General features: G+C 39.8%; 1 protein-coding gene across 11 annotated transcripts in view; it reads left to right on the plus strand.

The window, feature by feature from the left end:
- ALMS1 (ALMS1 centrosome and basal body associated protein) overlaps window positions 1-24,625 on the plus strand; it is a 223,530-nt gene extending 198,905 nt beyond the window's left edge. For 4 of the 11 annotated variants that reach the window (XM_045054405.1, XM_045054402.1, XM_045054404.1 and 1 more), the window contains 7 exons: window positions 15,772-15,892; window positions 16,958-17,161; window positions 17,462-17,691; window positions 18,426-18,609; window positions 19,522-19,585; window positions 23,136-23,235; window positions 23,843-24,261. In XM_045054405.1, the coding sequence (XP_044910340.1) occupies window positions 15,772-15,892; window positions 16,958-17,161; window positions 17,462-17,691; window positions 18,426-18,609; window positions 19,522-19,585; window positions 23,136-23,235; window positions 23,843-24,037 (1,098 nt within the window). In that variant the 3' untranslated portion in view covers window positions 24,038-24,261. Of the gene's footprint in view, window positions 1-15,771; window positions 15,893-16,957; window positions 17,162-17,461; window positions 17,692-18,425; window positions 18,610-19,521; window positions 19,586-22,958; window positions 23,236-23,842; window positions 24,262-24,286 lie in introns of those variants that run through there. The other 7 variants (XM_045054406.1, XM_045054408.1, XM_045054410.1 and 4 more) reach the window with 5 other exon arrangements.
- The last annotated feature ends 1,313 nt before the right edge of the window (window positions 24,626-25,938 follow it).

The following is a 25,938-nucleotide window of genomic DNA, read 5'->3' on the forward strand; positions in this document are numbered from 1 at the left end:
CTGACAGATGTGAGGTGATCGCTCATGTCTATTCATGTCTTCTGTTTTTCATTTCAAAAGACTTCTTCAATCCGTAATCTACTGGCTGAGTTCTCTTAATTTTTTATAAAATTTGTTTTCTGTTGTAGTAGTTTAATGCTATTATTTTTGTCCTCAGTTTTCTTCCTTAGTGACTGTCTTTTGTTCTCCAACACAAAGGAGATACTCATTAATTGACAAATTGTGTTAATTTTGTCAGCTGCCTCTTAATCTCCTTCTATTATTTTAGTTTATCTTGGATCTATTTCATTAGGTCCATATTCTTTTTAATTTTGTCTAGAGCGAGAGCACAAACTATTTATTGGCTGAAATGTGGGAACCATTAATGTACCCACAAAGAATGTGGTTGAAATCTCTGTACTGTTTTATTACCGGTTTGCAAGATACTGCCTCAAATCCTCTTCCCAGGACACGAACCTGAAGACTAATTGTGTATGGCTTTTGTTTCTTTTACCTCTCAGAGTTTGGGAAAGCAAGGGGATAGTAGATAATTCTAGGACTCTGGAAAGCTATGGTAGGTGACATTTTTCTTTGCCATTGTTAAAAAAGTTGGAAACTGGTGGCCACTTTACCAAGTATGGAAGTAAGGAAAGTATCTAGCTCTATAGGACATGCCCTTGGGGTTTTATTGTACTGTTTTAGAGTCAGCTGATGACTGCTTTCATGGCATTGTCATGTGGTCATTGAAATGGCTGGGCCTTATTTTTTTCTAGTAAATGTTAGTAATGCAACTAAGATATTTAGACTGAGGAGATTATTTCCCATACCTTTTTCTGACTTCTTGGCCAGAAGACGGTATTTGGTAAATCATTCTGGCTATGGCAGAAGGTGCTATTTTTTTTTTTTTTTCCCACTAGAAGCATGTCTCCAATTGGGATATTTCTCTTTTTTCTCTTTCCTCTGAGCAACTTACTGCCTCAGTTCCTTCCCTGAGAGATCAGTGCAGTATTTTGAATTTAATGGACTTTCCTTTTACCCTTTTGCATGATCCTTTGTGTAGGAAGAGCTTTGTGATGGCTTCTTAATTTTAGTCCCAGTTTTTTCTATAGACATTACTTCTGCAATTTTGTGGTATGAGTTGAGTCCTTTCCCTAGGTCCAAATATTCTTTTCATTTTTTGCTTTTGTGTTTCATTTACGGAAGAAGAGGTTCATTAAGCCTGTCAGTGTGCTATCATATTTTCTAAAATCCATTTATCTGTTTTCTCAGTGTTTCTCTGTGTCTCCTATATTCAATTTCTTCCTTTTCTGTAGGCTCCTTCCTCTCAACTAGAACCATGCTTATGTTTTTCCTCATTATAGACTGTGGAGGACTTGCCAGTCAGGATAGTTTCTGTGGATGCTTCTACCACTTTATATCTTGCTCTTATTACCAAATATCTTGTCAAAAGGATATCTCTTTATTTCATTTGAATATAAAGGTAAAAAGGTAACTAAATATGAAGAATTCAGATAATATAAAGACCTTGGAAGTCATAAGTCTCATCATTCTGAAAGAGTCATGTTTAACATTTTCACAAATGAGCTTCCAGGTTTATATTTTATGATTCACACACCCACTGCTGATCCTGGATATATTTCATTAGGCCCATGCTCTACTGTAGCTAAATACCAAAAGAAGAGGCCTCCATCAGAGAATGAAACAAGAGCTTTATTAGTGTTTGATTACATATTAACCAATATTTCTTATATTTTATAGTTTTTACAATCATGCTTATATATAGAAACAAGAGTCAAAAAACTGAAATCACAGTATGTATGTTGTTTTGAAGCTGTACACTTAATATATCATAGACATCATTTTATTTTTTAATTATTTTAATAAAAAGACATGTAGTCATTTTAATGACTTTATGAGTTCCATTGTATAAGTATAGTATTTGTCTAATTAGTTCCCTAATGGCAGGTATTTAAATTGCTTTGAATTTTTCTTTATCATAACCTGCACTTTGATGAGTAGTCCTCTTATATCTTTATGAATTTTTCTATTTCCTCAAGATACATTTCTAAATTTGGAGTTTCTGGGCATTAAAAGTGTTTAATCCACACTACTAAATTGTCCTCCTTAAATATTGAATCAATTATTTGTTCACCAGTAGTGAATAATTATAGCTTGGTCAGTACCTACAAGTAACATTCTTATTAATGTCTGCCAATCAGGCCGGTTCTTGTTTACATTTCTTTAACTACATCCACTAAGTTTTTATTTTTGTGTGTGTGTTTATTGACCATTTATACTTCTTATTTTATGAGCTACCTACCATGTCTTTAACCCAGGTTTTCTTAGGGTAATTTTTTCTCTTAAACATGTGTACCCAGGATATTTTTTAATTCTTTGTACAGATGAGGGTTTAGGAGTCAATATAAGGGGATAACAGCAGCTGCCTGCCCATCCTTCCCCTCTTCCTTTGATGACCCGTCATCTCCTTTCTGTGACTCACTTCCTCTGTGCCTCTCTCCACTGTGTGCAATCTGTCTGTCTCTGAAGTTCATGTTTCCCTCTCACTACTGTATCTTTGTGCTCTGTCTGCTTCTCTCTTCTTTCTTTCTGCCTCTGTGCACCCACACTCCATACACTTTTTCTCCCCACCCCCATGCTGTCTGTCGTCCTATTGTCTCTGCTGTGTGTCTCTTGTTTCTGTGGTTACTCCCCTCCTCCTCCCTCTCTGTCATGTTCCTGCTATGTCTGTGCATATACATGCTCTTCCTCTCCCTCTCTCCTCTCTTTTTCCTTTCTCCCTTCTTTCCCCATCTATTTTTCTCAATATCTGGTTGTGCACTTGAGTCCAAGAAGAGGGGTAGTTTACTACTGCCCATACAAAAAAAGAAAAGTCAATTATCAAGTGAATATGAATTATTTCTCTGTTTTTGACCTCTCATTACCTCCAGTTGCCCATGTTTCCAGCAGTTGGGCAAATGAACAACACAAACTACCAAAGAGGCCTCCATGAGAGAATCAAATGAGAGCTTTTATAATATTTAGTAAATGTTTACCAGTGATTAATAGATTTTTATATAACAGGCTGAGTTTTACACCAGTCTTTACAATCACACTCATATATGGAAAGAAACAAAAGTCAAAAGCAGATTCTTGGAACCCAAAAATAAGTGTCATTATACATTAAGAGATCAAAAGCAAGATATAAAGCCATATATTTAATATATACATGTATGTGTGTGACTGGAACAAAATATTAACAAACTATTTAAAATTGTGGCATTATAAATGTCTTCCTTTATAATGTTCTGTGTCTTTTGATACAACTTTTACAAGAAACATATTTTCTAATAAGGCACCATAAAATTTGTTTTTGTTTGACATTAATAAAAAAGTGAGGTAAGCCAATCTAATCAAACAAACACAGAATGTTAGTTACGAGCTGGAAAGGAGGATTTTCAAGCTTTTCATTTTGTTCTAGTGTCTGCCTAAAATACCTATTTGTACCTCCAATCTAGTCATAATAAATCTTTCTAGAAGCAGAGAAGAATAGGATCAGAAAAGTATTACATACCATAATATGGCAAGATAAAGTAAAACAAATTTTTAACCTTAGGTTCTGAGGGTTGAGTTGAATATGCTCCTAGGGTCATGGCTTCACTTTTAAAATTTTATCCCCACATTGCATCCTCATTCCTATTTTTCCATAGGCAACTGGTCTTGTTATATAAATATATTTTGGCTTACAAGAACTCTTACAAAATGTGTATTCTTCATGTGCGTGTCTTCATTTTATATAAAAACCATATCATGTTTTCTTATTTTCAATAAGCATTATATTTTTTATGTTTTTAACATTTATCTACATTGCTATATGTACATCTAATCAGGTTTCTGATCATTGCATCATACTCCATTGAGTGCATCTACCAGTTTACTGATGCATTTTCCCTGTGATGGGCACCCAGGTTGCTGCTGACTCCCAGCACCACAGAAAAATGGGAGTGCACACCTTGTCCATACCCCCCGCCATTGGATCTGTATGAGACTGTCTTTGGAATATATACCCAGAAGTGGAATTCTTGGATCATAAGCTATATAAGTTTCCTACATTAGTACCAAACTGCTTTCCAGTTCATATCCTAACTGCAATGCATGGAAATCCGTATATTTCTACTTCTCTGCCAGTAATTTCTGGTTTGGCCAGAAGATTTAGAAATACAAATTTCTAGGGGCACCTGGGTGGCTCAGTCGGTTAAGCGGCCGACTTCATCTCAGGTCATGATCTTGCGGTTTATGAGTTTGAGCCCTGCATCTGGTTCTGTGCTGACAGCTCAGAGCCTGGAGCCTGCTTTGGATTCTGTGTCTCCCTCTCTTTCTCTGCCCCTCCCCCACTCAAGCTCTGTCTCTGTCTCAAAACGTTAAAAAAATTTAATAAAAGGTATATATATATATATAAATGTCTATACCAAGGATCTTTCCCCCCCATTTTTATTTTTTTTTCAACGTTTATTTATTTTTGGGACAGAGAGAGAGAGAGAGACAGAGCATGAACGGGGGAGGGGCAGAGAGAGAGGGAGACACAGAATCGGAAACAGGCTCCAGGCTCTGAGCCATCAGCCCAGAGCCTGATGCGGGGCTCGAACTCATGGACCGCGAGATCGTGACCCGGCTGAAGTCGGACGTTTAACCGACTGCGCCACCCAGGTGCCCCTCCCCCCCCCCCCATTTTTAATTAAATGTTACTTGTCTTGAGAATCTACCCTATCCCCACTATAAATGTCAAAGGAGGAAAGAGTCTTTTAGAGACTTCCAGAATTACTGCCGCACTTTCAACCAGAATACATTTGTTCATTCAGCCAGATGCAGTTATAAGATAGAATGTGACAAGTACAAAAGTGGGATACTTTAATTGATTTTTTCAGCTATTGACATGTAACAGATAAAAAAAGATATGAAAGATTTTACTAGCAATATTAACAAGTGTGATTTAGAATATCTATATAAAACTTCATTCTCAAAACGCAGCATCCACACTTGTTCCAAATGCCCATGGAATATTTCCAAAAATTAATTTTACTTAGGCAAAATGTTGATAAAGCCCCAAAGTAGAAGACTAATAACTGTGCTTATATTTTCTAACCACAATGCAATAAAGTTGGAATTTAACAACTATATATTTTTTTCATTAAATAATTTTAAAACATTCTAAACAAGTTCAACTAGGAAATAATTGAAATAAGTCTTCGAGTATGGAAGAAGACTAACAAACAAGGAATTCAAGAAGTAATTAATAAAGTGGGAAATATATTTTAAGGAAGGCACTTGTGATGAGCACTGGATGTTATATGTCAATGATGAATCCCTAAATTCTACTCCTGAAATTAATATTATGCTGTATGTTAACTAACTGTAATTTAAATAAAAACTTGAAACAAACAAAAAATCTAAATAAAAATATATAAGTAAATGAAAATTTTGAAAAAGTTTTAATAATTATAATAAATATGGGGTGCCTGGATGGCTCAGTCAGTTAAGCATCTGACTCTTGGTTTTGGCTCAGGTCATTATCTTGCAGTTTGTGGATTTGGGCTCCATGTCTGGCTCTGTGCTGGCAGCACAGAGCCTGCTTAGGACTCTCTCTCTCCCTCTCTCTCTGTCCCTCCCCACTTGCACTCTCTCTCTCTCTCAAAATAAATAAACTTTAAAAAATAATAAAATAGGGGCGCCTGGGTGGCTCGGTTGGTTAAGTGTCTGACTTCGGCTCAGGTCACGATCTCACAGTGCATGGGTTCAGGCCCCACACCTGGCTCTGTGTTGACAGCTTGGAGCCTGGGGCCTGCTTTGGATTCTGTGTCTCCCTCTCTCTCTCTCTCTGCCCATGCTCTGTCTCTCTCTGTCTTAAAAAATATAAAACATTTAAAATAATAATAATAATAATAAAATATAAAAATGAGAACAAAAAAAAGAAAATATATAAATATCAATCCCTAAAACTGATCAATATAACCAAGATCTGATTCTTTGGAAAAAACCAGTAGACCAAATCTCTGGTTATCCTGACCATGGCAAACATAAGCGAGATGGAAGGGTGTAACCACAGACTGAGGTGGTTTCCTTCAAAAAGACTACTGTATGTAACTTTAGGCTGATATATATCTAAATTTAGATGGATGATTTTCTAGGAGTCTATAAATTGAGAAAATTGATCAAGAAGTTTTAAATCAGGAAGCCTGGGTGGCTCAATTAAGATTTGGCTCAGGTCATAATCTCATGGTTCGTGAGGTAGAGCCCCGTGAAGACTCTCTGTAATCTAAAGCCCTCTGCATGCGCTCTAGAAATTTGTCACAATATATGTTCCCACCAAAAAGTATAAGCATATGTGTCTCTTCACTCTCTTGCCAACTACGGGTAGTATCAGTCTTTTTAATATTTGCTAATCTGATGTGTGGAAAAACTCATTGCTTTAAAATGCATTTTTGGGGCGCCTGGGTGGCGCAGTCGGTTGGGCGTCCGACTTCAGCCAGGTCACGATCTCGTGGTCCGGGAGTTCGAGCCCCGCGTCAGGCTCTGGGCTGATGATGGCTCGGAGCCTGGAGCCTGTTTCCGATTCTGTGTCTCCCTCTCTCTCTGCCCCTCCCCCGTTCATGCTCTGTCTCTCTCTGTCCCAAAAATAAATAAACGTTGAAAAAAAAATTTTTTTTAAATAAAATGCATTTTTTTTACATTAGGTTTCAGGGATTGCCATTTACATTTCTTATTTTGAGGGCTACTTATTTATATCCCTTGTCCATTTTTCTTCGAAGATTTTTTTCCTATTCTCAAGATTAGTTATATTTTATTAATATTGTAATAGTATTATGTATTCAACTTATTTCTTTGTTCCATTCTATGAAAGATCTTCCCAACCTCAAGATTATTTAAAAAAATAATTCTTCTGGTTTTTTAAAATATTTTTTAATGCATTTAAATCTTTAATCTACATGGAATATATTCTGTGAATATAATTTTATTTCCAGATGTTTAGCTAATTGTCAGTAGATATTTTTAAATAAGTAAGTGATATTCACAATTTATTATAAAAATCTAATATTCTTTTGTTAAGCTGGACTCTAATCAGTTGGACTTGGTAATTAATAGCCATGTTTCTTCTGAAATTTTTACCCAGAACAACTGAAATAATATGTGAGCACTCTATTAAAATGGAGAGCTCTGAAAAAGGAAACTAATTTTGATCGAAATATGAAGGAATTTCATTTATTAAACTTGAAGTTAGATCAGAGCATCCAAGTGAAAATAACAAATATAGATATATCTGACCTCATGAGTATGTCATGAGTGAAATAAAGATTTTAGAATCATTTATGTAAAGGTGATCATAATCCTCATGAGTATTAAATCCAAGAGGAAAGATACTTGAGAGAATGCAGAGAAGAAAAAGAGGGCCACTTCCAGACTGTAAGTTTTCAAACCTAATAGAAAATTCTTTGGGACCCCTGTCCTCTTGCTCTACAGCCCTACACAAGACTTTCATAATCATTTGTTAACCTTCTAGGTTTTCCCCTACATTAATTGAGGACTTTAGCTCTGTTCGTTTTCTTTCTTTCTAGCCTAAGTCTTGCCATTATCTGGGGAACTTTACTATGCTGTCAGAGTTTCTTGACCTCAGTTCTTTTTTTTTTTTTTTTTTAATTTTTTTTTCAACGTTTATTTATTTTTGGGACAGAGAGAGACAGAGCATGAACGGGGGAGGAGCAGAGAGAGAGGGAGACACAGAATCGGAAACAGGCTCCAGGCTCTGAGCCATCAGCCCAGAGTCTGACGCGGGGCTCGAACCCACGGACCTCGAGATCGTGACCTGGCTGAAGTCGGACGCTTAACCGACGGCGCCACCCAGGCGCCCCTTGACCTCAGTTCTAATGACTGGTACTTCCATTATATTTTAACCATCAAGTCTCATGGCCATTTTTTGAATTTGGGCAAAATGCAGAATCATTCTGGCTCTGCAACCTTTACTCACTCATGTACCAAAAAAAACCTTTCTGGGGATCTATTAGCCAGGCACAGTGCCTTTTTAATTTTCTAAGGAGGATTTTTCATAGTTACCATCTGCCAGACTTGCAGAAATAAATGACCTGTTCTGATTCTCTAAAGGTGACTAACAGACAGTTATCACCTGAATTCCTGTTTTTGTACACTTTAATCTTGTCTCTAGAAATTAAATCTATATCAAAATGTTGTGTTTTACACAGACACTTTGTGATTGTGTCACCCTTTCCTGGTTGGTAAATTTTATTATTGAAACTACAGTTGACAGTTTGATCTGCACATATCTAAAAAACACTTCACAAGAAAAGACTGTCCTTTGGTACCATAGACTATAGTTCTGATAAGACTTTGACTCTGTCTTATCAGTATGTACCTCTGGTTCTAAACTTCAGTGGTTATAAATTAACTAGCATAAACCCATTCCTCTGAAAGAAAAGCATCTCCTAGCAGTCATCTGACTGGCAGAATGTCAACAGGAACAAGTTGCCTATATGAAGAATAGCCATATAGGGTCATGAAAGAAGACATGGCCTTCCTCCTATATTGGATATGTCTTGCCAAGCTCAATTTCCACCAAAAAAAAGTAATTTTGGTGGGTGCCTGGGTGGTTCAGTTGGGTTAAGCGTCTGACTCGATTTCAGCCTAGGTGGTGATCTCACAGTCATGGGATCAAGCCATGATTCTCTTGCTCTCCCTCTGCCTCTCCCCCCTCTAAAAAAATGGTAAATTTTTAATTGAAAAGCTTTTTTGAAGAGGGTCTATCTGAAGATGTCTCTGATCAATAAATGTGGGAACGAATCCCACCTAGATTTTAATTAAACTGAAAAGTATTACAAAAAGCCTGACACATCTCTGAGATGGTAGCAGTTCCTGTTGTGGAATAAGACATCAGCAGGTGACTTTGCTATCATAATAATAGAAATTAAAACAGAAGCAGGCAGCCAGACAGCATGTATCTCCTTCTGAGACTCTCTGCAACAGAAAACATAAACCATGGTGGTTGATAATGTCAGTTGATTTGTAGTCACTTAAATCTTTTCATTGTAAGCCTCACTGTAGAGGACTGAGTGGGCTGATTCACACGCAGGCGCTGAAGGATGACAGAATCATCTGAGGAGATGCCTGAGACTCTCCCGTGGACTAAGGTGAATAACTGTTGTGGTTTACCAACAGCATCTGTAAATGAATTCAGCAAAAATGATGTTCAGTCCCTTGGTAGGTCATCAGCACAGATTGTGAGACACAGCGAGACCTGTGCATGTGATGATTGTTGTGACTCAGTGTGGAAGTCAACATGGCGTGATTGCATGATTCTGACGGTTTGCACTGGCCCTCGCCATAGCGTGTGTAGTGCTACATCATGCCTACAACATCCAGTGCCCACATTTTTGTTGGGTTTGTTCATGCTTTGTTGTATGATAATGACACTGTTGCTCCCCTTTCATTGCTCTTGTATCACTGCTTTAGTAACAAGATGGGGACCATAAAACATGAGAAGCTTTTTCCTCCAAGTAAGGCTTCATAATCTACATTATTTTAGTTTGTGTAGTGAATAAACACTTTACAGCTTTTTTTGAGATCTTTCACATACCATAAAATTCACTTATGTAAAATGTACAGTTTAGTGGGTTTTAGTATTATTCATGGGGTTGTGCAACCATCACCCCAATCTAATATTAAAACATTTTCAACACCCTCTAAAAACACCCTGTACTCATTAGCAAAGTCACCCTGCATTTCTCCCAACCTCTTACCCCTGCCCCAGCCCCTGGCTGTGGTTACTAATCTACTTTCTCTAGATTATTCTGGACATTGCATATAATAGAATCATACAATACGTGTATGTATTGTATGTATGACTGGCTTGTATGTATTGTATGTGTATGTATTTTGTGACTGGCTTCTTTCGCTTAATGTTTTTAAGGTTCATCTACATTGTAGCAGTGTATTCATTACTTTTTATTGCCAAATAATATTCCATTGTATGAACATTCCATTACATGTTTTATTCATCCACTTAGTAAAAAAATATTTGGCTTTCTATTTTTTGGGGTATTATTAACAAGGCTGCTGTGAACATGCATGTACAAGTTTTTGTGTGGACGTATGTTCTCATTTCTTTTGGGCATGTGCCTGGGAGCGGATATATGCTGGAGCATATGGTAGCTCCACATTTAACCATTTGAGGAACTGCCAGGGTGTTACCTAAAGTATTGTCACCATTTTGCGTTCCCACCAGCAGTGTATGAGGGTTCCAATTTCTCCACATCCTTGAAAACACTTGTCTTTTTCTGTCCTTTTGATTTTCACCATCCTAGAGGTCTAACTAAATCTATTTTGTTGAGAGGGAATATTTTTTAGACTATTTTCTATTTTTAAATATTTTACTTTTTATAGGCAGGAATTAACATGAAAGAGATTTGAACTAGAAACACACACACACCAAGGCTCGCCTTTGGACCCGATGTAGATGTGTTTTTTACACCCATTGGTGCATACCATGACTGGTTGTATACTATGGATGTTGAAGAGACTGGGGCTTGAAGGGACCGTCATTTCTGCTGCATTTGCATCATAGGGCACTCCAGCATCTACTTGCGGACAGCTCCACTGCTCCCTGACTGCGCATGAGCAGCTTGTCCATGTGTATGAGACTCTATTATTGAAGGTCTTAACTTCTAGAGACCCAAAACCTGCAATCATTGCACTCCCTGGCTCTGTTCCTGGCTCTGTTTTCAGAAGGCACAGAAAATAGGTCTAATTTTCTTCCTCTCGGGTTCCTGCTTCCTTCCCAAAAGTGTTTTCTCTCAGGTCTTCACTCTGAACCATTTTTCACAGGTCATGCTTCCTTACCCCACCTCACTTCCTATAAATTGTCAGCTTTCCTGGGTCTACTAAGTTTGCTGATATCTTATTTTTAAACATTTCTCTTTGAACTAAGCGTGTTGTGCTTCAGATGGTGAGAGCATGTTGACAGAGCAGATTTATCACCTTCCTTTCTGTGGCTAGAACATTTCTATGTCCTAACATATGTTTTACTTCTGTTGAGCTCACCAGAGCCATGAAACTTCTATTGCCACACTCTTCTCGGTTTTATTTTCACTATTTTTGTTTTATTTTCGTTTCTTAAACTGATAATACAATCACATGATACAAAATTTTAAATGTATAAAAGAGTATTTGATAGTGTCCTTCCCACTCCTGTACCTTGGACACCTACCTAGCTCTCCTTTCCAGAACTACTCAGTATTACTAGTTCTTGCGTATCTTCACAGAGATTTTTTTTTTTTTTTTTTTTTTTTAAGCAGCTTAGTTGAACCTGCATGGCTCAGAAGGTTAAGCATCTGACTTCGGCTCAGGTCATGATCTCACGGATTGTGAGTTCAAGTCCCACATAGGGCTCTGTGCTGAGAGCTTAGAGCCTAGAGCCTGCTTCAGATTCTGTGCCCATCCCTGCTCGTGCTCGCTCGCTCGCTCTCAGATGAAGAAACATTAAAAAATTTTTTTTCAAATAAAAGTAAAACAGCTTGGTTGAAGTATAATTTACATACCATAGAATTCATCCATTTTAAGTGTACAGTTATTTTTAGTGAAGTTACAGAATTGTGTAGTCATCACCATAACCCAGTTTCGGAACATTTCTGTCACTCCAAAAAGGTCGTTTGTACCTGCTTGTTATCAATCCACATTCCCAGCCCCAGACAACCTCTAATATGCCTTCTGCCTTTTCTGGACATTTCATGTAAATAGAATCATACAATATGTAGTCTTTTGCATCTGGCTTCTTTGGCTTAGCACGATGTTTTCAAGGTTCATTCATGTTGTAGCATGTATCAGTAGTTCCTTTTTATTGCTGATTAGTATTCCATTGTATGGATATACCACATTTTGTTTACCCAGTTCCCAGTTGGACATTTGGATTGTTTCATATTTTGGATAAGAATAATGCTGCTATGAATGTTTGTGTAAAAGTTATTGTATGGACATATGTTTTCTTTTGGAATTAGAAAATTAGAATTACCAGGTCCTGTGTGAAGTTTATGTTTAAGAAAATGCCAAAGTGTTTTCCAAAGTGGCTGTATGTTTTTACATTCCCACCTGCAGTATATAAAGTTTCTTATCTCTCCACTTCCTTGTCTACACTTAGAATTAGCCATCTTTTTTTATTATAGCCATAGTAGTGGGTGTGAAGTGTATCTTATTATGATTTTAATTTGTATTTTCCTTATGACTGATGATGTTGAACATCTTTTCGTATACTGATGAAAAGTATACTTTTCTGTCTTCTTTGGTGAAATATCTATTCAAGTCTTTAGCCCATTTTTAAATTACATATATGGAATGTCTCACTATTTATTTAGATCTTTAATTTCTTCCGCCAGTGTTTTCAGCATGTAAGCCTTGCACTTCTGTTGTTAAATTTATTCCTAAATATTTCGTTCTTTTTGATGTTGTTGTGAATGGGACTGTTTCCTTAATTTTTATTTTCAGATTGCTTATTGCTAGAATATAGAAATACAGTTGATTTTTTATCTTGTCTTATATCTATAATCTGGCTAAACTTATTAGTTCTAATACTTCTTTATGGATTCCTTAGTATTTTATTTGGACAGAATCATGTCATTTGCAAATAAAAACAGTTGTACTTCTTCCTTTCCAATTTAGGTTCTTTTCTTTCACGGGTATTTTATCAATAAGAAAGCAAGTACCTGCATATGTTTTTGACCTTTTTTTTTTTTTTCCCCACAGACCTGGCAGCATACTTTGCTTTTTATACTTAATCTTTCCTGAAAGTCAGTCCATTTCAGTACCTCCTACAGCTGCAGAGAAGGTGTAGTATATTGCCAGTCAGTCATATCTTCCTCACCACATATTCATACGTTTTGGTTTTTTTTGACATCACAATAGTCTCAGTTTTATATGACTTTTATATTTTTTTTTTTACAACTTATATTCTAAATCATTTGTTCTTTCTAACACTTCTGTAATTTCAGAAATGCAAGTGCTCCCTTTTTGAGCCGGGTAAACTGGCACAGAGAGGGCAGTGATTATGCAAGTAGAGACAGCTGATAAAGGGAAGAGCTGAGACTGGCTTAGGCCTTTGGACTTCAGATGCACAGCTTTTCCTACTGTATCAAAGTTGCTGCCATTCCTCCTGCCTGATGTATAGGGCTTTACAATGATCCCTTGTTGGATTTGGCCCATCATTCCTGTTTATTATTTTGGATCTTGACAGTCATTTAGGCCCTCCCAGATATGCATTGTACAAGAAATCTCCTGCTGCCCATATCTCCAAGACATTGATATATAAAATGTTAAGAAGGAATAGCCGGAGCAAACCAAGCAACTGGACACAATAGGTGCTTAGTAAATATTTGCTGTTGAATGCAAGACATACCACTCATTAATAAAGGCCTCTCTCTGTTTTCATAATATTTGGGTAAGAATGCTTCAGCCACCTGTGGTTCTACCAACTTATTTTATCATTTAACCCACATAACTCCATCTTGCCCTCAAAGATGTCAGGAGAAGTCTCGTCATTTTAATCAACTCTAGCTGTCCTTGACCACACATTCTTTTGGTCTACCCGTCAGTGACCATATCTACTAGAAAAACCAGGCTAATCTGGCAAGGCTCGTTCTTCCTGCTCTTGAACACTGCCTGAAATGTGCCTATCTCTTTGACCTCTAAATGCTTGTAAATGATTAGATTGGTGATCCATTCTAGCACTTTATATGTCATCATTCTTAAACCCACCAGTTTGCAATGCTTATCTTTTTGAAAATCAAAACATTTCCTGTCCCGGGTCATTTAACTTAACGTGCTCTGTATCAAGTTTCTGAAAGAAACTGTTTCAAGTCTCCTGAAGGTCCTGGGATATAGTTTATTTAGTTCAGAGGAAGACACCCTGTTTCCTTTCCTGAGTTGGCTGTCAATTCACCTTTACCAAAATTGCTTAAGTAGACAAGCATCTGGCATTTATTCAAAATATAGATGCCCAGACCCCTCCCCTCGAGACTCCAATTCATTGTTCTGAGTTTGGACCCATCCTCCAGGAGATTTTTGTGACGAGCAAGCTTAAGAAATACTGTTTTATACTACATTTTGATAATCTTTCTGTCATTCACTAGCATTCCACCATCCACTTTAATCCATGAAGTTACCCTTCTTTGCTCTATTTGCTCTGAACCTAACTTAAAAGCCTTTTGGGCTCTTTTTAAAAAAAATTTTTTTTTTAATGTTTATTTCTGAGACAGAGAGAGACAGAGCATGAACGGGGGAGGGTCAGAGAGAGGGAGACACAGAATCTGAAACAGGCTCCAGGCTCTGAGCTGTCAGCACAGAGCCCGACGCGGGGCTCAAACTCACAGACTGCGAGATCATGACCTGAGCCAAAGCCGGACGCCTAACCGACTGAGCCACCCAGGCGCCCCCCTTTTGGGCTCTTTAATAATTTTTGCAATACTCCAGTTATTCAGGACTTCTCATGGGGCCTTTCAGCTCTTTGTATATTTACCCATGTATAAGTATCTGAGTCTGATCTTACTGGAAAGCACCTCTTTAGTCATTCCTGGCCCTCTTTATCTCTCATCAAAATTGTTTTGCACGTTTCAAGTTAGAATTTCATTCTGAAAACCCACCAGGCTAATCTTTGGCTAGCATCCTCTTTGGAGTTTCTTCAAGTCTTGTGAACATATCCACTCTTTTTTTTTTAATTTTATTTTTTCAATTCACATCCAAATTAGTTACCATATAGTGCAACAATGATTTCAGGAGTAGATTTCTTAATGCCCCTTGCCCATTTAGCCCATCCCTCCTCCCACAACCCCACCAGTAACCCTGTTTGTTCTCCACATTTAAGAGTCTCTTATGTTTTGTCCGCTTCCCTCTTTTTATATTATTTTTGCTTCCCTTCCCTTAAGTTCATATATTCTGTGTCTTAAAGCCCTCAGATGAGTGAAGTCGAATGATATTTGTCTTTCCCTGACTGGCTGATTTCACTTAACATAATACCCTCTAGTTCCAGCCACGTAGTTGCAAATGGCAAGATTTCATTCTTTTTGATTGCTGACTGATACTCCATTGTCTGTGTGTGTGTGTGTGTGTGTGTGTGTGTGTGTGTATACCACTTCTTTATCCATTCATCCATCGATGGACATTTGGGCTCTTTCCATACTTTGGCTATTGTCGATAGCACTGCTATAAACACTGGGGTGCATGTGCCCCTTCAAAACAGCACACCTGTATCCCTTGGATAAATACCTAGTGGTGCAATTTCTGGGTTGTAGGGTAGTTGTATTTTTAATTTTTTGAGGAACCTCCATACTGTTTTCCAAAGTGACTGCTCCAGTTTGCATTCCCACCAGCAGGGCAAAAGAGATCCTCTTTCTCCGCATCTCACCAGCATCTGTTGTTCCCTGAGTTGTTAATGTTAGCCATTCTGACAGGTGTAAGTGGTATCTCGTTGTGGTTTTGATTCATATTTCCTGAACATACCCACTCTTTATGGCTTACCTTCTTAAGACAGCTCAGGCCCTTATCCAACCATAGCAGCATTCACCTCCCTATCATAAAGTATATGGTAACATGTTCACATTGTCACAAGCTTTCTGGAGAGCAACTTTATCCCAACAAGTAGAACTGAATTAGAAAGGGCTCTTGGTAGCTTGTATGTGTTCTTTATCCTGTAGGTGACTATGCCATTGACTGCAGGTAATGCTAACAGGGTCTCTTTTGTTTTTTCAGGTGGCAAACCATGTGATTTCTTCTGATTCTATTTCATCTTCTACCAGTAGTTTCTGGAGCTCAAGCCCCACCCTTTGCAACAAGCAAAATGTACATATGTTAAACAAGGGTGTACAAGCAGGTAAATTACTTGAATTTAAACATTTCCATTGAAATACAAGTAGACCTTAAACATATATTAAGATATTCAACCTCACAATAAAATAAATGAAGATTAAAATATACTCAAATGCCATTTGCCACCTATCAGACTGGCAAAAATCTAAGTTCGGTAGTAAGTTTCTGGGCACAAGTGTAAAGGAATAGGTTCTCATACATGTAAGTTGGGAGTACAACCCCCATGAGGCAATTTGGCAGTTTCTATTCAAATTACTTTGATCTAGCACTTTTACTTTTGGAATTTAGCCTATAGATATATTGTGCATATGTGCAAAATAACAAGAGGACAGAATTAATCATTGAAGTATTGTTTATTATAACAGAAAATTTAAATTGACTTAGATGTCCATCAATAGCCAAATGTTTAAATAAATTATCATACATCCATATAACAAGACATAGGATGAGGAAACTCTCTCTCTGCTAATATGGCAAGATCTCCAACAGAGATAATTAAAAAGAAAACACAAAGTGCTTTAAAAATAAAGGAAGAAAATTGCTTAAATGTGTGCAAAAAATTCTCTGGAACCAGGGGGTTGCAAATTGAATGAATGGAGAACAGGAGTGGGAAGGAGGCTTTTCACTTAAGTTTTTCTATATCTTTTGATTTTATATAAGAGAAGTAAACTCCCTTGATTTTTTTTCCCCCTCCAGTCTTGTCTTTGTGTCTGTCAACCTCTTTCTTACCTGGGTGACTGCCAGGAGGACTATAAGCATTTAATGTCTTTCTCACTTTGGATCAGAACTAAAATCCTTTACCCATTGAATCCATGTGAGTGATTTTTTCCCCTCTAATACCTAAACTGACTAAGAAATAAAAACCTTCCTTTCTTCTTCCACTTTCCCTCCCTCCTTTCCCTCCCTCCCCTCCTGTCTGTCTCTGTCCCTCACACCCCTCTACACCACCCAGAGGAGGCAGTAGCTTGCATTTTTGAAGACTTAAGAAGTATTTGTTTACTGAATTGAATACACATGCCAACTAAGTCTCAAGGCTGCTCCCAGGATATCTGTGGATCTTTCCCCTCAGGTAACTTGGAGATCGTGAATGGTGTCAAAAAACACACTCGAGATGTTGGGATGACTTTCCCAACTCCAAGCTCTAGCGAGGCTAGAGTAGAAGAGTACAGCGACGTGACTTCTTGGTCAGAAGAAAAAATAGAAGAGAAAAGTCTTCTCACCGGTTATCTTGGGGATAAAAAGTTAAGGAAGAACAAGCAGAGTTGCAATGAAGGTCAGTTTTTAATTCCAGTGTTGTAGCAGAAGAACTAGTGAATTTCAAGTCTCTTGCGATGCTAAGATTCTTTATTTCTAATGACTCTGTGTTGACCCCATCTCCCCACACCCCCAGCACCACCTTGGCAAATTTTCAAAGTATCTAGCACTATAATTACAATCATACCTGCAGTTACGCAAACTCCAGGGCATCACGGTGTTCTCTGACGGCTGAGTCCCCTGAGAGCCTATGCTATGCACATGTCTTTGGTGAGAAGAACGAAAAATCTTTTTTCTTTCTTAAAAATATTTCCCATAGGAGTTTCATGGTTTGTTCCTGTGGAAAATGTGAAGTGTGGTCCTAAGAAGGAAAACCTGCCCAAACTTTATGGCCCTGGTATCTGCTGGTTTGCACCAATAACCAACACCAAACCGTGGAGAGAGCCACTGCGGGAACAGAACTGGCAGGGACAGCACATGGACAGCCACGGGTCACTAGCAGGCCCAGGCAGAGATCCCCCGAGGCCATTTGTGAAAGCAACCCTACAGGTGCAGCGACACTGAGTTCATTTTAGCCATGTTTAAGGTGGGGGTTCGGGGGGGGAGGTGCTGGAGAGGAGATACAAAGAAGTTAAATGTGTGGTTTGGCCTTCTGAAGAATAGTCTCCTAACCCTCATTTCTGGCACTTCTAGAATTTCATCTGTTCCCACTGTCATCATTAAACAAAGGCTGACTTACTGTTAACCATTCTAAACTGTGCATTGCCCTCTGAACCTGGGACGAGGCAATAGAAGGGAGGGTGCCGTGATGCTGCCCACTGGGCTCATAGACATCTGCATGTGGAGTGCTCTGGAGGCCTGATGTTTGTTCCTCCATTTACATAACTCCCATTCCTGCTTAGCACAGAATTTAAAAGGCAGGAAGTCCCTTCTTTATATGTACCTTGGGAGCTGAACGAAATGTTGCTTAATAATATATTTGTTTGAAGGGAAAATTTAAAATAGCACAATGGGCTGGGCTCTAGCCCATCAACATTTGGAAGAGTTATAATTGCCACAGTCTTAGTTCTTGGTTTATTCCAAAGGCATCCTTTGATCCCTCTGATTTACCTACTGGAGCTCTCCCCCGCAGAAAGTTGTTAGATTATTCTTCAACTCTAGATATTTTCTGCACTTTAGAAACAGGCTCTTCAAACCACTGTTGGGCAGATACTGTTTTCTAGGCCCTTAGAGAACAAACTGCATCATTAATGTGAGGTTCGGGGGCCTTTTCTCCTCCTCAGGAATCTCTTCAGCTTCACAGACCCGACTTCATCTCCCGCTCTGGGGAGAGAATAAAGCGTCTGAAGTTAATAGTGCAGGAGAGGAAACTACAGAACATGTTACAGAGTGAGCGGGAGGCACTGTTCAACACTGTCAGAGAATGGCAAGGCTGCCAGGACCCAACACGCCGGCTCCTGAAGAGAGGTACACTCTGCCTGTTCACTTTCCTGTTACTGGCTGGAGAGGGTAAAGTCCACTTCACTCCGGGGAACACGGCTCAAGGCCAGCCCAGTTACGGGGACAGAAATGGACTTTTTGTTTGCTGAGACTCAACTCTCCTTAGGTAGCAGAACCTGCCCGGTTTAGCTGTCAGCACTCTCGTGATCCAGAGAAACCCCCGTACTCTTGCCCTGCCACTGCAGCTTGGAAACCAAAGAGTGCCATGAGAATGGGGTTTTTGTAAGTCAGCTGTGTGTCTGGGAGCAAGTTAGTTCCAAAAGTATAATGTTGGTTTCTTCGGCGATGGCGCTGATTCCAGGATTGCCTACCTCGTAGCGGGGTGGTGGTGGTGGTGGTGATGATGATGCCATGTAAACTTTATGTGTTTTGCCCAGGCACTGTTCTTCTTTAAGCTTATAACACCTCTCTGAGGTACATGCTATTAATATCCCTATTTTACAGATGAGAAAACAGACAAAGAGAGCCTAAGTCCCTTGCCCAAGATGATACACCTGATACTGGGATTTGAACCCAAATGGGCTGGCTTCCAACTGTGTGCTCTGACAATTCTGCTAGGTGTAAGACCTCAGGAATATAATACATGAAAGCTGTGAAAACTACAAAGTGCTACCTAATGCTTTCATCACAGCCTTACCTATAAACCAGCCAGTGTCTAGTCTGTGCCACAGAGTGTTGTGTCTTCAGGAGCCTCTGGCTGCTGTCACAGTCCCCATAGTCTAACCCTGGCCTTGGCCTTGGCCCTTGCTCCCCACCCATTGCTGTCAAGCTCAAGGTAGAGGCACAGAGTCCTAGCAGCAACTTCTCCCAGTTCTTGAGCAACACACTCTTCCTTATTAAGACACTATCCACTGAAAACCCCTTCTTCTCTTGCTTTAGGCTTCCTGGATGCCCAAAAGAACAGGCCTATTGGAAAGAAGGAAATGATTCAGAGGTCTAAACGGTAAGGCCAAAAGAATAAGAGTAATTATATAAAAGTACAAATCCGGCCAAATGATCAGGAGCTGTGGCTTGCCCCCAGAATAAGAGCATTATGCTCAAACGTTACGAGGGGCACCTGGGAGGCTCAGGCAGTTAAGTGTCCAGCTTTTGATTCTGGCTCAGGTCGTGATCTCATGGTCGTAAGATCGAGCCCCAAGTCAGTCTCTACACTGAGTGTGGAGCTTGCTTAAGATTCTCTTTCTCTCTGCCTCTCCCTCTGCCCCTTCGCCACTCGCATGTGCATGTACACTCTTCCTCGCCTCAAAGAAAAAAAAAAAAAAGAAAGAAAATTAGTTGTGAAAGTAGTTTCTCACCAATGGCACTAAAAAAGGAAAGAAAAATAGGTAGCAGATTGGTATGGATGAGTCAGATACAAAAGATACAAAGAATCCCCACTAATTTGCATACCTTAATCAGGCTTGTCCTTGATAGAAACCTAAATATAAATAAAGATATCTAAAATCTAAGATATGAATATTTGAAATAAAATATTTATTTGGGGCATTACCCTTTATCCATGAAATCCCATCTCTAGGAATTTATGCAATACAGTGAGAAATGATGGAATAGTCTCCAAGATATATTAAGTTAAGCTTAAAAAAAAGTCAAGTTTCAGGGGCGCCTGGGTGGCTCAGTTGGTTAAGCATCTGACTTCAGCTCAGGTCATGATCTCACAGTTGGTGAGTTTGAGCCCCGCATCAGTCTCTGTGTTGACAGCTCAGAGCCTGGAGCCTGCTTCAGATTCTGTCTTCCTCTCTCTGCCCCTCCCCTGCTCATGCTTTGTCTGTCTGTCTGTCTCTCTCTCTCTTTTTCTCTCAAAAATAAATAAACATTAAAAAAAATTTTTTTTAAGTCAAGTTTCAGAAGCATGTGTACAATGCTCCCATTTGCAGTGTTTAAAAAGTATTGGTGTCTGTATAGATGCATATACTTTTATATGCATAGAATATCTCTGGAAGGATACTCAAAAAAACTGGTAATAGCAGTTGCCTTTAGGAAAAAGAGCTGAGTCACTGGAGTACAGAGGTAAGACAAAGACTAACTTTTTTGCCTTTTTATACGTGTTGAATTTTGGGCCACTGCATGCATTAGCAATTAGTTAATCAGAGATGTGCTTATACTGATCATGAGAATGCCATGGATTTAATTGATATATAGCATTGTATAAGTTTAAGGTATATAATGTGATGATTTGACACATGTATATATGGCAGTATGTTCACTACGCTAAGGTTGGTTAACACATCCTCCACCTCATATTCTTTCTATTTGGTGGTGGTGGTGGTGGCAGTGTTCTTATTGTTCTGGTGAGAACATTAAAGGTCTTCTCTCAGAGCAGCGTTGAAGTATCCAATACAGTGTTGCTGACTAGAGCCCCTCTGCTGTACCTTAGATCCCCAGAACTTATTCCTCTTATAACTGGAAGTTTTTACCCTTTAACGAACATCTCCTCATTCCCTGGCCCCCAGCCCCTGGCAACCATCATCCTAGTCTCTATTTCAATGAGTTTGATGTTTTTAGATTCCACATGTTAAATGAGATCATACAGTTTTGTCTTTCTCTGACTTATTTCACTTAACATAATGTCCTCAAGGTCCATCTATGTTGTTGCAGATGGAAAAATTTCCTTCTTTTTTATGACTGAATAATAATATAATAATATATTACATTTTCTTTATCCATTCATCTGTTGATGGACACTTAGGTTGCTTATGGTCGTTGTATTTTTAATTGTTTAAGGAACCACCATACTGTTTCCCATACTGGCTGTACCAATTTACATTCCCACCAGCAGTGCGCAAGGGTTCCCTTTTCTCTGCATCCTCACCAACATGTGTTATCTCTTGTTGTTGTTGTTTTTTTTTATATATATAATAACTATTCTAACAGGTGTGAGGTGATAATCACATTGTGGTTTTCATCAACAGTGACTTTTAAAAATGTATGTTTGTTCCTCTTTGGTCTCATTCCTGCCCTCCACTACTGTGTTTGCAGTTAGTGATCATCTCCACCACATCCAAAACAGACCTCCCCATTCTCCACTCCCACACTTGCTTGGGCCAGCCACTCATCCAACTAGAAAGCTGGCTAGCAGTCACCGCTAGCTGTGTTACCCACTGCTCCACATGTAGCCTGTTGGCACATCCTAGAGACCTGGCTCTTGTTGCTCTGGGACCTGCTCTGGCCTCCGCTCTCAGGGGACTGCTGTTCTTCCTAGTTCTGCTCTTGATTTTTTCTCACTTGCTTTCCACAAAGCCTCTACATCATTTGCAATGATATTTTTTCAAATTATAGGAAACTTTGGAAAGTATCGAGAAAATTAGAAAGAAGGAAATAAATATCGCTGATAATCCTTCCATCTAAACTGAACTGACACTAGTCCTCTTTCTTGGCAGGAGTGGGGGTTTTGCAGAAACCCGTATTAACACACTTGTTTTTTTCTCAAATTGTCGATCATACAATATATACAGGTTTGTAATCTACTTTGTTTTGTAAAGCATCAAATTGTGAACATTTTCCCATATTATTAAAAGTTTTTTGAAACATCTTTTTTATGCTTTGTAATAATGTCATTATATTCCATAATCTGTTTAACTGTTCTTTTGTTACAAATTCACATTATTTCCATTTAGAGCATATTTATCAAATGCATGTTCGATCATGTTCCTCCCTACTTAAAATCAGTAGAACCCAGGAGTACCTGGGTGGCAGAGTCGGTTAAGCGTCTGACTCTTGATTTTAGCTCAGGTCACGATCTTATGGTTCGTGGGATCGAGCCCCACACCAGGCTCTGCACTGACAGCATAGACCCTGCTTGGGATTCTCTCTCTCCCTCTCTCTCTCTGCCCCTCCCCTGTTCTCACTCTCTCTCAAAATAAATAAATAAAACTTAAAATCAGTGGCACCCAGTCCCTGACAGGACAGAGCCCAAGGTTTTCACATGGCTACGTGGCCTCCACAGCCCACCTCCCCTTCACCTCGCCTGATTCCCATCTGCTCCCCTGCACACCTCTCTGTGAGGCCTTGACTCCTTACCAGTATTCCCTTCTCTTGTCCTCCCACTGCTATCTTTAAGACCCGCCTTTCATTTCTTGGAACTCTGTGTAACATTTTGTACATGGGACCATTATTGTACTTTTCTTTCCCATTATTTCCTGTGTGTTTAAAAATATACTAGTTAGTACATGTTTGTTATCTCATATCGAAAATGTACACTTTTGCATATAGAGTAAAAAGCTATCATCTCCACCCTTTTATCCCACTCCTTTCTCAAGAACAAGTAGCCCCTATAAGCAGGATTTCTTAATGTTTTTATTCATCTTTTCCCCTACCAGATCATGAGCACCCCTAGCCAGGGTTCTTCGTGTCCAGGTGTCTAACAGGAAGCAGGCCCACAAGGCCAAATGCCCTGGAAGCAGCAGAACTTAGGGAGATGGGGGAGAAGAGATCATGTCCCTCCATGGTCGGGTAACCTCACTGCTTTTTGTCTTCCCACTGGCACCATTCCTAAGGATTTATGAGCAGCTTCCAGAAGTGCAGAGAAAGAGAGAAGAAGAGAAGAGAAGATTGGAATATAAGTCATACCGGCTACGAGCTCAGCTATTCAAGAAGGTCAGTCAGTCCTTGAGCAGCATCCATCAGGTTTATCAGGGGAAAGAGAAATTGAGGGAAACACATCTGACCTGTTTGAATTAACTACATCTGGGGAGTAGCCTTAAGCTTGTAATGTATTGTACCACTGCTGAGGTTTGGAAGGTAAAGGCATCTGTGACTAGATTTCAAATCTAAAAATCTAAAAAGGCAAATCTAAAAGAGGCACCTTCCAGGCATACATTTGGAATGAAACTAAATTCCATACTTAGGACTAATGGTGGAAATGTCCAAATCTATCAGTATTGTTGAATTTTCATTTTAGAGTCCCCAGTGGTAGTTTTGTGCCCCTTATTGGTAAATCAGATAGCTCTAAAGCTTGTAAAATAAACTGAAAATGTCCAAGTGTGGTATAAGAGTTGACAACTTGGGGAGTCGGAGCCTGGAAGCCACCACCATTTCCTGCCCATGGCCCCAGTGGAATCAGTGGTAATGCAAATCCCAGACCCTCAGAGGCGGGGGGACTTGCTACCAATATATTCCTTGAGAAGCTAGGGAGCTACCGTGCCTGAAGGTCTGTATCCTTCACTATTCTCATTTCCTTCCCAACCCCTTCACTTCACGCCAGAGGACTCTGAAAATCAGAATCCAAAAGACGAGTTTATGCCAGACCGATGTGGGATTGGAGAACTGCTTCTGGAGCATACCTGGAGCTGGGCCGGGCCGGTCCCCTCGAGGAGGGGGGCCCCAGGCACCGCATGGCCCGGCCAGTGTGTCAGCGGCACAGGCCAGGCCTCTCATTGTACTTGTATGTTTGAACTGATGGATGAATGAGTCTATCCAGATCATAAATGATCTGTATCTATATAGACATAATAGATACTGATTATATACATCATGTTTCCTTAACACTTCAGGAAAAATTTTTTTTGCATAATTACCATAGTTTCTGTAGCTGGGGAAGATAAATGTGATTTGGGTAGAACCTCACTGGTCTCTCAGCAACATGTCTGGGGTGGCTGTCTGCCTCTGATGGCAAGAGTATCTAACTTCTCTTTCTTTTCTTCCACAGAAAGTGACCAATCAGCTCTTGGGGAGAAAAGTTCCCTGGAACTGACATAAGAATATTTTCCTGGAATTATATTTTGTCAGCCTGGAGAAGCACAATCCTTACTTTTATGAGTCTGGTTTAATAAAACTTAACTCTTTTTCCATGTGTAATTTAGAAGTAGTAACAATGGTGAGTAGGATTATGAATGGTTTGGGAGCAATACTTTGTCCACTGCGAGCTTGCCACAGGGATGTTTCTCACAATGGTATCATTTCTGAATTCTAGCCAGGAATGAGTCCCCTTTTGTATGTGTTTTTGTACTTTTAGAAAATAAATAACTTCTGATTGAGTCATAGTAAAGCAAGCAGCGAACAGTCATTTCTTTACCATCTAGAGATGTGCAGGGAGCTGTGCAGTGTCTCTCCCGGGGTAGATGGGGGTCTCGATCTAAAAGCATCAGTCAAGGGAGATAGACTGCGGGAATGAAATGTGGCCTTTCTTTACACACACAGCAGGATGTGACAAGACTCTGCCATGGGCTTTGTGGAGAGGGTGTCTGGTTAGGGTACCTGTTGGACATGCCCAGACACTCCCAGCAGACCAGGCACCTCAGGTCCAAAGCCACCTCGTAGCCTCACTCCGGCTTCCCAGGGGCCTCTAGCCTTTGGTAGATTTTCCCTCCAGCTCCAGCCACCCTCTTTTCAGGATTGAAGCCTCAGATCATTTATCATCACACGTGGAACCAACGTTTATAACCTGGATCACCACTTCTGAAAAGCATGAGTTAATAAGTGTGGTAATGTACATAAAGCATTTAATTAATCCTATGGCCTGGAATTACAGCTAAGGCCCAGAGTTGAGGGGGAGAAGGTACTAATTGGCCTCATTCTAAGTTCAGGGAAGTCCCAGCAGGGCAGTAAGGAGCCAGCTGCCGCCTAAGCCGAGGTAAAGAGCAGACCCTGCCACCTAGCACAGCTCAACTGTTGCCTCCAAGTCTCCCTTCCTAACCCAGAAGGAGGCGATGAAGAAGGCTCAAGGTAATTAAGCTCTCTGGGCCAGTTTACCTGTAAAATGAGAGGGTTAATAACCTCCCAGCCCCCTTTCAGCCCTCAAATATTATGACTGTTTTATGTCTTGTTGGAAGTTATTATTCAGAATACAAACAGAAAGTGATCGTTGCCTAGAAACCTGGGTCTGCAGGGAAACTGGGAAGGATGGAGCCTGCTTAGAAATAATGAGTGGGATTCTCTTACGGCCTCAAGCTGTGTCATCCAGGTACCTTCCCAAAGTATTTAGGTTCAGGGCCTGGGAAGCCACTGGTGGCAGCTGGCCACCAGCTCCTCACCCCCTGCCGCCAGCCCCAGCCCCAGAACACACCTGCTTGGAAATGCTACCACAAGTGCCCTGGGGAGAGCCTGTTAGCATCTCCACTAGATTGCACAGACTTGCTTTCCACATTAAAACGGTAGTTCCCAAGCCACCAGGCCCTGCATGGTCAGGGTGCAAAATCAAAGCCCTGCATGGGGCAGGGGTGCTGAGAGTTCTCCCAGTGCAGTTTTCCTTGGCTGAGTGCTGCCTGCAGAACCCAAGCATTGGCCTCATAGGTAATCCTGGTGCCTCTCCCAGCATCTGTTCTGCCCCCAGAGCTCAGGGTGGTTTCCCCCTACCCCCGC

The sequence above is a fragment of the Felis catus genome, chromosome A3 (assembly GCF_018350175.1).
Source record: "Felis catus isolate Fca126 chromosome A3, F.catus_Fca126_mat1.0, whole genome shotgun sequence".
NCBI classification, from domain to species: domain Eukaryota; kingdom Metazoa; phylum Chordata; class Mammalia; order Carnivora; family Felidae; genus Felis; species Felis catus.